The sequence below is a fragment of the Urocitellus parryii genome, chromosome 3 (genome assembly GCF_045843805.1).
Source record: "Urocitellus parryii isolate mUroPar1 chromosome 3, mUroPar1.hap1, whole genome shotgun sequence".
Classification (NCBI taxonomy): domain Eukaryota; kingdom Metazoa; phylum Chordata; class Mammalia; order Rodentia; family Sciuridae; genus Urocitellus; species Urocitellus parryii.
The window spans coordinates 33,849,093-33,865,778 of record NC_135533.1 but is presented as its reverse complement, the minus strand read 5'-3'; the positions used below and the strand labels follow the sequence as shown (position 1 = coordinate 33,865,778).

At 38.9% G+C, this 16,686-nt stretch overlaps 1 protein-coding gene across 1 annotated transcript in view; it reads left to right on the top strand.

Annotated features, from left to right (window-relative positions):
- The window catches only part of Col28a1 (collagen type XXVIII alpha 1 chain), a 160,377-nt gene that overhangs the window by 96,789 nt on the left and 46,902 nt on the right, over positions 1-16,686 (top strand). Inside the window, exon 26 of the mRNA XM_026391533.2 lies at positions 1,567-1,635. Coding sequence (XP_026247318.2) covers positions 1,567-1,635 — 69 coding nt within the window. The remainder of the gene's footprint in view (positions 1-1,566; positions 1,636-16,686) is intronic.

The following is a 16,686-nucleotide window of genomic DNA, read 5'->3' as shown; positions in this document are numbered from 1 at the left end:
ATTCTTTTAATCCAGTATTTCTCAGTGAGGGAGATTTTGTCCTTCCCCCTGACCTCCAGAAGGACATTCTGGGCTGTCATAGCTTAGGGTGCTACTAGAATTTAGTGGGTAGGGCCCAAGAACACTGCTAAATATTCTACAATGAACAGGGTGGCTTTTATAATAATCATCTGATTCAAAATGTCAATAGTGCTGAGTTTTGTTTATTCATTTATTTAGGTTTTGTTTATTCATTTATTTAGGAAATATTTTTGATTTGTTCAAAAAATGAGGTAAGAAGTATCAGACATGTTCATAGGGAAAATAGGTATGAATGAACTGTCATCATAGATTCAAATTTCAAATAGATGTACGCACATCCAAAATACACAGAATGAATCTGAACCCCATGATCAGAAGAAAAGACTTCCTGAGTCAAAGATTTTACTGAGAATCCCAGAATTACCAGGATTGCAATTTATCCCTTATTTGTCCATGTGGCAGCAAGCTATTTTTGAGCCCTAATAGATCACTTTATATATAAAGATCCCCTACCATCCCCCACCCCCAGATGTTAAAAATCATTATATCACTGGGTGATGAGAGTATGGATCCACTTATCTTCTTATTGTCATCTTCATTTCTGGTCTTAAATAGTTTTGCAATGAGGAAGTAATCAAATAAAATAAACATTATATGGTAATGTATATTAACCCACAATTTCTCAGAGTTTGTTCTATTCAATGTTAATATAGGAGCTTCTGAGATAAACAAAGATAATCCCTATTAGGCGACTTCTTTGAACCTTTCATATATGTGCCATATAACAACCTTTTGGTCCAGACCATACTGCACATATGAGGGTAGGTGTAATGCCTAGTGATGTCATAGCCATCTTAGTTTGTATAAGTACATTGTGATGTTTGTACAAGAAACAGTCACTATGCATTTGTCAGATCATATCCCCATCCTTAAGGGCTGCATGACTGTATTAATGGGCACTGGAGATTTCCATGTGGAGGCACATAGTGTTTTCCAATCTGACTCCACCATTAAAGTCTTTCCTCAATAAACATGGGGTCATCTTATGAATACACCCTGGGAAATGCTGCACTTACTTATGTATCATGTTTTCATAGAAAGTTGAATATGGGCCCACATCAACATTCACTAAACCTTTAGCAGCAATCTCAGCAATCTCGGCAACATTCACTAAACCTTTAGCGCCATATTGAAGCAGAATAACATGTTACAGGTCCCACAGAATCCTGCATCAGTGGTTGTCAGATTTGGTGTGGGGCAGAGGAGCCAAGCAGGGCCTCTCCTTCTGTCTACTCCTATCAGCTCTGCCTTTACCTCTTTATTTATATTTGGATTACATGTAAGATTTTGTTTGCAAACTATTTGAGTAGCCTAAAAATATTTAGAACAACACTGCTTTAAATAAAATATAAAATAGCTTATGGACAGCAAGAAGCTCCTAATTAGGCTAAAGAAAGAATTGAAGCTGAGAGCAGTAATATTTACATTTTTTTCTCCCTCAATCTTCTTACACTTTATTTTCAATTTCTCTCCATTTTCTCACAGGGTGATATTGGGCAGAAAGGTTTGCCTGGCCCCCCTGGTCCCCCTGGCTATGGATCACAAGGAATTAAAGTAAGTGAATGTGATTGTGCTGGAATCCTTGCTCAACTCCACAGGGCGATGAGGAGAAGAGCCTGTGAATAATGCAAAATATAGCTATTATGAAATGGATTTAATGCAAGGTTAGCAGTTAAAATTGCATCTAGTATTTAGAGAGATCATCCAGAAGTGTAGAAATGGTATAAGCACAATAGTTTCATGGAGGCTTAACATTATCAAATTGGTTGGTGGAAAATTCTGGTGGTTTCTTCTTTGTGGTTTCTGAGTTGAATGGAGACTTCATGCCAGCTCTGTGTTCCCTAGCTCTCTCACCTTCCTGATCTGTAAGCTTCCTTTCCTGGTTGGGCACTTTCCAGTCTTAGCTATGAATGGAATCACATGGGGGAGCTTTCTGAATAGTATTGATATCCTACCCTAGGAGACTAAAATCTGAAACTCTGGGGGGCTAGCTGTTGAGTACTGTTCTTTGTTTGCTTGTTTGCAGTACTGGGGATTGAACTCAGGGTCTCCTGCATACTAGGCAAGCACCTCAGCACTGAGCTACATCCCCAGTCCTTTTCTAAATTTTATTTTGAGACAGGGTCTTTCTGTGTTGTCCAGTCTGGACTCAAACTTATAATCCTCCTGCCTTGGCCTCCTGAGTAACTGGATGGCACATGTGGGCCACTGTACCAGGCTGGCTGCTGTGGTTTTAAAACTCTCTGGGTGATCCTCCTGAGTAGCCTGGGTGAGAATTAGTGCACTGATGGCCTGAGTCTTTGTTACTGGGATTCATGGTATTTGTATTCTGCTTTATTTCTACTCAGCAACAATAAGGCAATCTAGAAAGGGGGTATTGCTAGGGTGTCCCATGTCTCAGTAGACAGTTTGATGTCTACATGTTACTAGATAATTTCAAACAATTCCCTTCCTTCTTCTAACATATTGGTTTTGTTTTTTAACCATCCCATTCCCTGCAATAAATTGGCTTTTATTTATTAACATGCAAAAACTTTGCGGGTGGGCAATTGAGAATTGATAATTGAGATTGACTCTAAAAAAAGTGGAAACATTCAAAACAGACTCTTCCAAGTAGCAGAACTTCTTAGTAAGTAGGAGACAGCAGGGGCCTAAGATAATAAATGTGAAAATCCTGTGATGGAATTAAACCACCTACTCCTGTGTAAAGAGAGTGAGCTAAATCAAGAGCAAAACTCACTGAATCTGTGTTAAATCTTACAATTCATCACACAACATCTAGGGTTTCCATGGCAGGTCTTTTAAATAACAGTTGTTCATCTGTCAGACTAAGTATCTAAGCAAACAGCAGGCCACATGTTGTTGATAGCACATAAGCGCCGGAAAATAAAGCAAAAACTCTGCTTCCTATAAACAATATCACTCTCATACTTAATCCTTAAATTCTACAGTTAAAAGAGGTTAACACCCTACATAATGTTTTGTATGAATTTTTGTAGAAAACAAACCGTGTGTTAGAGCCCTGGGCTTGTTACCAACACAAGTCCAGCTCACATGTGCTCGGAGTTCATGTACCTTTCTACTTCTTTAAATCTGGTGGTAATTTTTTCCCTTCTATTTTCAGGGAACACTTTTATTATTTTTTTATTTTTTAATTCGCATTGAAGCACCTTGGGTTGCATTAAGTCAGTCTTCACCAACCATGACTCATCTGGCTGGGGGCCTTTCTTATGCCCTCCAGGTTATGCCATGTTCAAATCCATCCTGAGTGAAATTAGGTCATGAAGCCCAGCATCATAAGGAAAGAAGCAAAGTCAAAACTGCCACATCACATATTCAGAGATGAGAAGCTTTCTCTCCACATAGGGCTGTGACCTGATGCTACTTGACCGAGGCTGACTCATAAAACCTTTCAAGACCTGTTGGGTTGCCTGGTGCTGGCTGGCAGCAGGCAGAAGTATTTCCCTCAGGACACCTACCTCACCTCCTGACCCTTGGTTATACCATCACCGCCAAAGGGAGGGAACTGGAAAACAGTTGGCGGCATTGCTCTGAGTCATGTTAAGACTACATAATCAGTGAAATTTCATTCCTTACAATTGTTTGTTGATGTATTTCCCACAACTTTCCAAAGACCTTTTAAATTAGAGAGACTTGGTTCTGCTTTAACATTGGTCTGAACTACAGTCTGTCTCTCTGGGCCTTCTGAGCCATGGGGACAAGAGGGGCCAGGGCTCAATCACAGAAGTGATCAGCTTCAGTATGCACCTGACTTTGTTGCTGGAATATTGTTTCTTTAGTTCCGGCATTGCACCCACCCAGCCAACTGACTGAACACCATCTGTGTTAGGCAGGTAGGCTAAGTGCTGACATAAAAGGGTGAGTAAAAAGACATGAACTTAGTCTTTGTGGAATTTACAGTCAGAAGATAATCCATCTTGCCATTCCAGAGAGAATGGAGGGCAACACAATGTGATGAGTGGAGGTCACAGGTAAAGAACCAATGTCAAAACTCTCACATCACAGACCCCGTCCTCACAGAGATGAATAAGCTTTCTCTCCACTAATCAGATTCCTACAAGATCCTAGAGGCCACAATAATAATTTTGATCTTAACCTTAAGAGCCACTAAAAGTCATAGAAGGATCAAGTGATCAATTCAGAAATGACTGACACTGGTTACAATCTATGGAAGGGATGGATATGACTAGAAGGAATGGGGGGATGGAGGGGATCCCCTTCCTATGCCCTTTCCCATTCATTTGATTCTTCATGTGGAAGAGTGTATTCTTTTGGGATATTTTTCCTCCTGCCTTCCCTGAGACTCTGGGACCATCCAGGTTGCTGCTTTGCTAACCTTGGGTACCATGACGGCATTCCAATGTTTCCTGCAGCCCCTCCTGAGGCCTAGCTGGCTCTGCATAGCAGAGGACTCCAGCTCCTTGAGGGCCTTAGTGCTTTTCCCCAACCACGAATGTCTGCTGACTGAATGAATGAGTATGGGGATGTGGTCTTGGATCTCCAAATGGCCTTGGCTTTTCAGGTCTGTAGTCTGGGTCATGAGGTTATATAATGCCACCATCTTGTATCACTGTGAGCCTCCAGTATCAACCACTGCCTTAGAGATAGACACTGGATATGTTAATCATCCCATAGATTTTTGGGAGGGAGAAGGGATGGCATTGTGTCTTGAGGGATTCCTTGATATTCCCACAGAACTCTGGTGAGGCCAGGAGGGATGTCATAAGACAGTGGGACATTCAGGTGGAAAGCCAAGTATGGGCCACCAAGGTTGCTGTTCTCCAGTTCTTCAGTTTCCTTTTCTTCATCTATTCAAGTCAGTTTCCATGTTCTCTCAGCCCAGACATTCATTCCCCTAGTATTAAGTAAGGATCAGGAGGTCCTTTCATAAATAAGTTTCCTGATACCCCTCCTTGACTTTAAAGAGTTTCTCAGATTTGTGGACTGGTTTCTCTTATAACTCTTCTTATTCATGAATTCTTCATCCATTGAAAGGATTACCTTCTATACAACCAGTTTCAGTTCTTCCTTCAAGCCTGAGTGTTACTGATCCAACCCTGGGGCATTGTGGTACTTGCCACATCATTAGTCTGGGGCAGAGGATGGGTTGACTATTTTAGGCCTGGCCAGTTTATTATCAGTGTGTAAAAGTCTTCTCCTTGACAAGCTAGGTAATCTGGTCAACCCTGTCTAACAGAAACCCTAATGTCTCCAAAGCAGACACGTGGTGAAACTGTTCCAGAGCTAGCAGACCAAACTCCAGATCAGCTGGACCCATAAATGTAAGGCAATTTAGATCTATATGACCTCTGTCTTGTATCTACATTCTGACCTCCATGGTGAAAGAGTCTTAGAGCTGCTCAGACCTTGGTTGGATTCTTTCGAGCTGTATAACCTTGGATAAACCATTTATTTTTGTTCAACCTCATCTTTCTTACTTTTAAAACAGGAATAGGGAGGCCTCATTTACAAGATGCTGTGAAGATAAAATTGAATCAAATGTTGAGTATACTCAGTGGTTGTTACTGCACAACATGGGCTATGGAGTCAACAGATTTGAATCATGACTCCTCCACTTTCTGAGTACGGCATCTCTGCCTCAGTTTCCACATTGATTAACAGAAGATAATAATACTAGTATCGTCTAAAGTTGTTGTGAGGCACAATAAAAATCAAATAAGATAGTATGCATAATAACTTAACCTATGGTTATGTATGTAGTAAATCTTCGCAGTTATTCACATAATTATCTCTTCCTGCTTTCTTTCCCTTTCTACTAGTTCTTGGAATTTTCTAAGAGCAAGGTTTAGGATTCTAACATTCAAGAGATTTAATATTATTAAACACAATATACTGGTTGCATTAGCTAGTGTTGTCCTGACTTCAGTGCCACATAACCCCCAAAATATATAATGACTCACATAACAGTCCACCGTGGGTTCCTGGTTGATGGGCAGTTTTCTTCCACACAGAATTTCATGGAACCTTGTCTTTCACTTCTCGCTCCTCCCTTAGCTGAGCCTCTTTACTATTTACACCCTGCAGATAGAAAAAGCATGTGTGGAAGGGGCACAACTGCTTCTTAAAAGTCTTGACCAGGAGAAGGCACACATCCATTCAATTTTATTGCACAGCTGCATGGCCATAGTTAATTGCAAGGGATCTTGGGAAAGGTGATCTATATGCCCAGGATGAAAAGGAATCAGCAGTTTGGTAAAGAGCTGGAAATTGCTGCCATCATAATTGAACCCATTTCTAGAAAAGATGGAAAATATAAAGTTATTTGTTGCTCGGAAGTATGTTGGTGCTTCTAGAAGAGAACAGAAAAGACGGGTGGTCTCCAAGGCAGCTTCAGCACACTCTCTCATTCTCCTGATACTGTGGGAAACAGACACTGGAGCTTCCACAGACTGAGTTCAGTCCTACCGTTTCTTTTATCCTATTCTATAAAAGAGAATCCTAGAGCCTTGATCATCTTATTTCAAGCATCATTGGAGCACCTGATGAGACGGAGTGCCAGCCAAAGAGCTGGGGGAGGTTGGAGGTTGGTAGGACCAGGAAACGAAGAGGAAATGCTCATCCATGTCAGTGGCAAAGCCATGGACAGAGGAGGTGGGACGCCTGACATCTGGGAGGAGAGGTGGGCTCACAGGATGGGAAGAGATGACAGACCTCAGGGAGGGCACAAAGATGGCATGAGGAACACAGTGTTGACGTTGACAGACAAGGCCAGAACTCAGGCTCCTTTGGGGAGTCGGGGAATTGTTGGAGACCTTGGGGATTACTTGGGAGGTCAGCAGCCTTGAAGCCAGCAGGAGTGTGGTGGTGGATGGGTCAGCCCAGTTCACAGAGCCTAACATGGGGAAAGCCTAAACGTGGCTTCTCCTGCCAAAGCTCTCTGATTCAGAAATTCAGGATGGAACCCAGACTCTGTAAGATTCTTTACTTACTGTTCAAGATTCATGTAATTTCCTAGGTAGGTTTCTTTTGGTTATCTCACTTGTGCAGAAATATCTGTGTTTATGTTCAGCCCAAGCTCTTTATTGATGAAACCAAGTATTTTTGCTCATTCTGGTGTCCCTTCACCAAAAAGGCTGTTTCAAAGAATGTCAGGAATCTGTAGTGGAAACTTCAAGAGCCCACCTGCCAGCCTCCTGTTTTGGCTCCTACCTGTGACCTGATTGCTTTGAATGTGTTTCCAGAATCCATTTGACTAGATTTGTGGTTAGAATGGATCTATTATAGTACAGAAAATTGCCACCCTTAGAGGACAAAGAGAAATGATTTATTCATTGAAAAAACTGACAAAAGGGGAAGAAAAAGAATTTCACTTATAAAGAGCCAGGGGGAGATTTGATATGTACAGAGTTGCAAATACCTCAAATACCTGCAGAGAGGTTAAGAATTATCAAATTTTTTTTAGTCTCTAAACTCATATTAGTTGGGGAGAAACGTATACAGACACATACATTAAATTAGGACTCTTTCTTGTTTGAACTTGGAGTTATTTTCTCCTCTTTTGACTACAAATGAATAACAGCATAAAAAAACAGAAAATAAAGCCAACCTTGGTAATAATATGATCACTGCATTCTATTTGCATATACTTCAGAAATTAAATAGAAACGATAAGCAACGTAGTTAACAGCATAGTAAAGACGATGTGGATGTGCTTATGCTAAAACCATCTTTGAATTAACTTCTGATACTTAACCTTTATTATAACTTTCAAAACCCACACAAAACACAACAATTCTACATAAAAATAAAAGTCAAAACCCAGAAAGGGGTTGGACTTACAGTAGTTGGTGTTTTGAGCCTATACCTGCCCCAAACTGATAGTGGTAGGGGAGACTGGTTACAAGATGATCCTGGTTACAAACGTCCATACATGTTTCTTATGCTCTCTAAATCCTATGCACTGTGTGAAGGCATCCCCATGTTTTTATACATTAAATTTTAAACCAAACTGAATACAATTATATGGATTATAAAGCAATCCCCAAAAAGCTGAGTGTGCAGTATTCGGAGACGACCAGGTTGCTCACATCAGGGAACGTTGGTGTTATTCAGTGGGACTGGCCTGAGACCAAGAGCATTTCCTTTTGCAGGTTCAAACTTGCATTTTCCTTCTGGGCAAAGTTGTTTTTATTCCTTGAAGCCAGTGAGGGAAAAAGATGCTTCTTCCCCACCCCTCTTCTTCCCCATCTTTTCCCCTTCATTTTCTTTCTTTCTACTTCCTGCATTGGGGGATAGAGTAGAGTGTGTTCCTCTTTCAATCTCATTATTAAATTTTTCCTCTTTAAGAGCCAATTCCCCAAATCAGAATTGGAATGAAATCTTGAAACTTTGAACTTAACCGGACTTGAATCATCATTATTAACAGCTTATCCTTCAAGCTATTTACTGTGAATAAGGACCCGTGCAATGACCAGTGGCCATAACAGATTTGCTGAGCTTCTATAACACTCCTTACATTGTTATGACCTAAAAGGAAAAACAATCTTGAAATTATTTTTCCCCCAAAGTTAATATGGTTCCCTACACCAGGCTTTGTTGTGGTTTCCCAATCCCAAAGGAAAAGTTGAAACAACTACTGACATAGGAAGAAGACATTATTGTCCAATGCCATGTGCTGATGCTGAATATTTAAAAAGGAGATTGGAAATGTCACCAAAAGCTAGAAAATCATATGAAATATTTCACTTGAGTCGTTATATATCAAAGCTACTCATCATGCTATAATAGTACATTATTTAAATTACAATCATTTGGTTTAAACTGCTCTTTCCTTTCCCTCTCCTTCCTCTCTCCTGTCCTCCTATCCAGCCACTATCTGTCTAATATATAAAGGTAGGGACACCATATACTTATTCCTTTACCTTCTTGTAACAGCATCCATATAAAACTCAGTTGAATAAAAGACATGATTAGCTAAGCAACTCAGTGAGATCCTGTCTCTAAATAAAATACAAAATAGGGATGTGGCTCAGTGGTCGAGTGCACCTGAGTTCAATCCCTGGTAACTACCTACCCCCCCCCAAAAGAGTCATGGATAACTTAGGTGCTGGTACTGTCTTTATACTCCCTGAATTTCAGTATAAAAATTTATAAAATGCTTTTAATTTTTAACCACCATAAATAATTGTTCAGAAATAATTTTCTAGTATATATTTTCACCCTTTTTCTTTCAAAGTTTAGAGCTCCTAGAAAGAACAAGGACCTTCTTATGCTATCTAATCCATACGTTATTTTATTCAAGGCTTACCATCCTGTGAGGTAGGAAGCCAAACCACAAAGATGTTAAGTAAGACCTCTGAGGTCTGAGTGACCTAGGAAGCCAAGGTAACCCAGAGCTACTGTTTCTCCAAGCTCTCTGAATTACCAGGTAATGGAAGCAATCAAGTCAGGGCAGGTTTCAGAGAGAGGAAACATAAATTTGAGCCTTTGAAAAGGAAATGCCACTCAAAATTTTAATCTGCATCTTAAAATTAAAAATTGACACTTCAAGATGTGACATATATGTGATGTCTCCCCCGCCCCAACAATGTAAATTAAAAAAAAATTCCCTCGACAATCTAAAATTTTTTTTTTATAAAAAGCAATTATTTTTCTGCGAATGCAGTCCCATCAGAATTTAAGGATTGGAGTTAGTGACCTTTTGATTTTTTTGCTAGATTTACTGAAGTCTCTGTGGGATCTGGCTGGATCTGTAGCTGCCTCATATGAAACTGTAGCAACTGCTGCAATGTCACACATTTCAAAGGCTTATGGAGTCCCCTCCCAGTTAGCTTGTGGAAGGACGGACTCCTTTGTAGGCAAGCTTCTGTGACAGATCTCTAAGGAGTCTGCAGTCCACGCTGGTTTTTATAAACACATGAAGAACATTATGACTGTTGGCTTTTTACTGTTAGCACCTTTCTTTATCCAGTTGCAGAATATGACTTGTCATTTTGAATATAAGAAGTGAGAGAAAGTAAAATAAGTTACCTGTTCAGGGTCATAGAATCCCCAACAAAAGAAAGATTATGAAGTTTTATGAGTATTTATGACTTAAACTGGCAAGCCATAAAGACAGCTCCATAATAATCTTTCCTTCATCTTATAAAAAATTCTTCAACAGCCATTCTTTAGGACTGCTTTTCACATCCCTAGTGGGAATCATGGGCCCAAGGGCAATACCAGAACAGATGTCCACCTTGCCCTAAGGATATCCAAAGAGAAGACCAGAGCTCTGAATGAGGAGAAACAGAGGCAGAAAAATATTCCACTTCTGAGATAGAGGGAATTTGAAGGAAAAGGAGAAAGATAATTTTTTTGAAAATCTATATATAAACATTTAATATATATGCATTTTGTATATATACATATATATATATACATATATGTGTGTATACATATTAAAATAAAATATATTGAACAAATATTTATTAAGTGCCTACTATTTTGCATGCTGACATCCTAGATGTAAGGGAACTTGAGACAGATAAAAGAAACCAAGTTTAAATATATGTATACACACACACACACACACACACACACACACACACATATATATATATATATATGTGCATACATATATACACAATAAATATATTTTTTAAAATATTTTTCTAGCTTAGATGGTCACAATACCTTTATTTTGCTTATTTATTTTTATGTGGTGCTGAGGATTGAACCCAGTTCCTCACACGTGCGAGGCAAGCGTTCTACCGCTGAGCCACAACCCCAGCCCACACAGTACATATTTTTTTAAAGTGGGATTAAACCCAGGGCACTCTATCACAGAGCTACATCCCCAGTCCTTTTTATTTTTATTGTTTTAAGACAGGGTCTTGCTAAATTTCCAAGTTCAGCCTTGAACTTGTGATTCTCTCATCTCAGTCTCTTGAATTGCTGGGAGTACAGGCATGTGCTGCCACACCTGGTACAAGTTTATTTCTGATTGTTGCATTTTTTTTACCACACTATCTTACCTCTACTCCATTCTCCTTTGTTCTATTATCTTGTTTTATGGTTTCATAGTACTTTTATTATCTGAAAAAATTTGTCTTTATTTAGTTGGTTAATTATCTGCTGTCTTCTGATAAAAAGAAACTATAAGAGCAATGACTTTGTTTCTTTCATCTGTCTCTAATTCCCTCACACCTAGAAAGATGTCTGCAATATAGTAGGCACTTAGTAAATATTTGTTTAGTGAATGAACAAAGTAGTGAATATGTGAATGGAAATATGGAGGTTACGGGACAGGTGATGACAGAACTTCCCTCTAACCATGCTCTTTGACCCACAAAAAAGATTTATTCATGTACACTATTCAATAATTATTGAATTCTATCAGTAGAGAGAGCCCTAAACTTGTGAAATGATTAATTCTTTTCTAGATTCTAGTTTTTCATACAATGGGGTTACTTGACTCTTTGGTAGACCTGATTGGCCTAACAGGTAAATATTTCCTTAGAAGAATTGGATTTGGCTTTTTGTATGTGTTTCTTTGTAATCAAATTATCTATTGCTAAAATAGGATGAAAAAACAAACAATATACTTGTCTGACGGAAATAAACCTGAGGGTATTGTGTGTAGTGGTTCCTTTATATGTCCAGTGCATTCTGCTCAGTGATAGGGTATGTATTTAGTAAGTTCTTGATTGGTCCTACTTTTAATATAGGTCCTACTTTTAATATAGGTCCAACTCATATTGTCTTAATTAAAGATAGAGGAACCTTAATATATCATTGCCTGTCACTAGATCAGCCAATAATTATGCAATGTTATTACATTTCCCATGATTTTCTTAGGTTAATAAATTAAAAATAAATGAGCCATCTGGTGCTATCCACTCGTTAGATTTTCACAACTGTGGTTTTTTACCAGGAAGTTTAAGCCTTGGGAATGGACAGATTTTCCTGTGAATTCTTATTTGTAGAGATGATATTTAGAGTAGTACTAACACATTCATTATAATTTATTTTCATTGGCATAGACTATGAGCTTTTATAAGACTCTTTTTTTGGTGTATGCAATTAAGGCTTTAAATGGTTTCAAAGCAGAAAATAGATTTTTAATCCATTGGAATACTAATCTTTTAAAAGTTCTCTAACTGGTTTCTGTTGGTCTTGAAAGAAGTAGTTAATGAGTTAATAGTTTCCATTGTGTTTATTGTGCCAGTTTCAGAAAGAAATTAATCTTTCATAGCCCTCGATCTGTCTTTGCTTCTTAAATTACCTTACTATTGTGATTTTTAAAAGTAAGCCATCATATTTGCTATGTTTCCTGATACGAATGTACTTAAATAATGACATACACATACTCTTTGCTAGGGTCATGAGACAAATAATGCTAATGTGCTTCTCAAAGTAGAATTTGCTTTCGTTTTGCATATCAGGAAGACAAGTTAATACACATGTTTACATGTAAATTCATCTGTTCTTTCTGCTTCAAAAAGGAACATTAATTCCACTAGTAAGTATTGTCTAATTGTATGCAATTTTATTTCAAGCAATTCGTTTAATAAATTTTTCTTGAACTCATGCAGTATAACAGGCTGGGTTCTAGATGCTTGGGGTGATATATCAAAACAAAAGAGGTAAAGATTCCTGACTCCATAGGAATTGAGTTCCATTGGTAATAAGTATAATAAAAATGGAGATTATATAGTAAGCTTGAAGATGAGAACTTTTGTAGCAATGACAAGAGCAGGCAAAGGATGAGGGAAGGGTGTGATGAATCTTTAAATGGATGGCCTTATGAGAAGATCCTATTTGAGTGGAGACCTGGAGGAGGCAAGGGACTCTTGTGGATTTCTGGGAAAGAACATCCCCGGAAGAAGAAAGAAAGGCTTTCTAGTGTCAGGAGTATGCCTGACATGTTCAAAGAAGAGCCGAGAGACCAGCATGGCTGGAGACGAGGTCAGGGGGGGTCACAGCAGTGAGGTTGGGGTAGGGCCTGTACCACAGAGACTTGGGAGAGCCTCTGCTTTCCCACAGAGTGGAGTGGGGAGTAGCTTGCTGGGTTTTGACCAACAGTGTGATACGGTCTGACTTACTTTTTGAAAGAATGACTATGACTACTGGGCTGAGAATAGACTGTCATAGGGCCAGGATTGCACCAAGGAGGCTCTGGCAGGAATCCAGGCAATAATGACAAATGGCATTTAAAAATCTGGCTCACATAAATCTAACTCCTTTGGAAACGATGTGTATCTAGTGGCCAGTGTCTGAAAACTGAAGCATGCAATGGAAAACATTCTATTATGACAAAAATTGATGCCAGATCCATAAATCTGATTATAAATCTACCCGCAGAATTTTAGGATATTGAAGCATATCAAACTGTATTTGATATCTGGATTGTAGCCCAAGATAGTAACCATAACTCTGGATTGTATCCCAAAATAAAACTCTAATCCTAGATAAATATTTTCATTTTACCTTTGACAAGAATCAAGGTGAAATCTGTCCTTTTTCTTTTTTGTTCAATCTATGATTATGACATGCTAAGACATTAGAGGTGAAATTACCAGACCTAGGATATACATTTAACAGACATACCACTTGCCTTCCTGGCATCCCTGACAAAGTCCTACAAGTGTTTGTATTCTGTTGGCTGTTCACATTTTTCAGTATACTTTTTTGGAGTGGGGGTACTGGGGATTGAACTTAGGGGCACTCGACCACTGAGCCACATCCACAGCCCTATTTTGTATTTTATTTAGAGACAGGGCCTCACTGAGTTGCTTAGTGTCTTGCTAAGTTGCTGAGATAGGTTTTGGATTCAAAATCCTCCTGCCTCAGCCTTCTGAGCCACTAGGATTACAGGTACACACCACCGCGCCTGGCTGCAGTATGTTTCTTAATGAATTAAACCTTCATCCATAGTAACTGTGGGTGTGAATATTTTATCCAAAAGGCATTATATAATTTGAAAAAGGTTGTATTTATTTATCAAGAAAACAAGTCTAAAAATGTTTTTAACATGTACCCAAATAATGATCAGCTTTAAGAATTAGCAAGACTCAAATAATCTGGGTGCTTGTTCCTGAGTTTTCTCAATCTTTCAGTCCTCTAAGATCAAAGACCTACTGATCTTTACATTCCCTGTGACAGCCCTTACCTCTTGGCCCTTTACCTTACAAGGGCACTTAAACTATACCTTGTTTTGTATCTTGACTTAATATTTATCTAATATCCGGTAGAGTTGGTTCCCAGATGTTCAACTTGTGATGAAAACTATAAGTCCATGTGGTCTGATTCTCTATAAACATTTGTACGAAACAATTATCTTTGAATCTGAAATGTCTGATACATTTCATATTTAGTATGTCTCCTATGCTAATTTAGTAATGGATGGTATTTGTAATCAAGAGTGATATATGAGGTGGGACTGGGAGCTAGTAAGACTGAATTCATATACCATACACTAAAATGAGCCCATTCCTTCTGAGTCACAGAGTACATGTATTTATAATCTACCATTTCTCATTGCATATGGTGAATGACATTGCAACCAGATTTGACAAGGGGAAGCAAAATGTCCTGAGGTTTAACCTTGGTACTTTGCTGATGAGATCATCAACTGGAACTAATCCTAATAATGTCAGCCAATGTGCAAAAATAAACAATTTCCCAGAGTAACCAGTTTTATTAAAGTGGATTTTAAAGTGTGAATTAAAGGATCAAAAGACTCAGGGCCACACCTTGCTCACTGGGAGAATTTCTTATTTCCTGCTTTTGCTTATTTTGTCAAAAACACTTCCTCTTTAGCAATGATCTTTGTCCTTTGTTCTATGGTCCTGACCTGTGATGTTCAATGCTGCATGTTTAAAAGTGGGTTAGAAGTGCAGGCATTATAGGAGGAAACTGGGGGTTTCCATACCTGGATAGTTGGAGAGCATCAATGACAGCTTGACTGGAATGCGGTGAGCTATGGGTGATATGAGAAGATCTTAGAGGGTGTCCCACAGAGAAGTGACCTGATATAAATCATGTTAAGTATGGTTCTGGTAGTATGTGACACGTAGACAGTGAAGAGATGAAGAAGTGAGATAGAAAGCCATTGACGAAAAGCAGGTGAGGGGATAGGGATATAGCTCAGTTGGTAGAGTGCTTGCCTTGTGTGCACTAGGCCCTGGCTTCAATCCCTAACACCATAAAAAAAAAAAGAAAAAAAAAGATAGAAAGAAAAAGAAGAAAAAAAAGAAAAGCAAATGTGGGATGATGATGGCTTAGCCAAGGTGGCAATGGTGAGAGCAGCGATTGTATTCTAGATTGGATGTGGGGTCTAATATAAACAAAGGAGTCAAGGAACATGAAGATTTTTTACTTGAATGATTGGAAGGCTGGAGCTGCCATTTCCTGAGGTGAGAGATATAGAAAGAATGGGGGTAGAAATTTAGACTTGCTCCTTTAAAGCTAAACCTATCAGTGGTGCTATTCCATAGGTATTTGAGAGCTAGAAGTTTACAGTTTAGGGAAGAGGTCAGGATGAGAAATGCAAATTATATTTAACAATATAGAGATGGTATTTGAAGTGTTGAGACTAGACGAGAACATGTGGAGAGTGAGCATAGAGAACAGAAGCGATCCTAGGACAGGGCTCAGCTCATCCTGTAGTGCTGTGCTGGAGTGTTGCATGATGAGGAGGATCCAGCAAAGGAGGTTGTGAGGTTGGGATAGTAGGGTGGAAAGAAAATCAACAGGAAGTGATGTCCAGAAGCCAAGTAAAGATGTTTTTTTTTTGATTTTTTTTTTATTGGTTGTTCAAAACCTTACAAGGCTCTTGACATATCATATTTCAGACATTAGTTTCAAGTGAGTTATGAACTCCCATTTTTACCCCAAATACAGATTGCAGAATCACATCAGTTACACATTCACCTTTTTACATAATGCCCTATTAGTAACTGTTGTATTCTGCTACCTTTCCTATCCTCTACTATCCCCCCTCCCCTTCCCTCCCATCTTCTCTCTCTATCCCATCTACTGTAATTCATTTCTCTCCTTGTTTTTTCTTCCAATTCCCCTCACAACCTCTTTTATGTAGTTTTTTATAACAATGAGGGTCTCTTTCCGTTTCCATGCAATTCCCCTTTTCTCCCTCTTTCCCTCCCATCTCGTGTCTCTGTTTAATATCAATCTTTTCTTCCTGCTCTTCCTCCCTGCTCTATTCTTAGTTGCTCTCATTATATCAAAGAAGACATTTAGTATTTGTTTTTTAGGGATTAGCTGGCTTCACTAAGCATAATCTGCTCTAGTGCCATCCATTTCCCTGCAAATTCCATGAATTTGTCATTTTTTAGAGCTGCGTAATACTCCATGGTGTATAACTGCCACATTTTTTAATCCATTCATCCATTGAAGGGCATCTGGGTTGGTTCCACAGTCTAGCTATTGTGAATTGTGCTGCTATGAACATCGATGTGGCAGTATCCCTGTAGTAAGCTCTCTTAAGGTCTTCAGGAAATAGACCAAGAAGGACAATAACTGGGTCAAATGGTGGTTCCATTCCCAGCTTTCCCAGGAATCTCCATACTGCTTTCCAAATTGGCTGAACCAATTTGCAATCCCACCAGCAATGTACAAGAG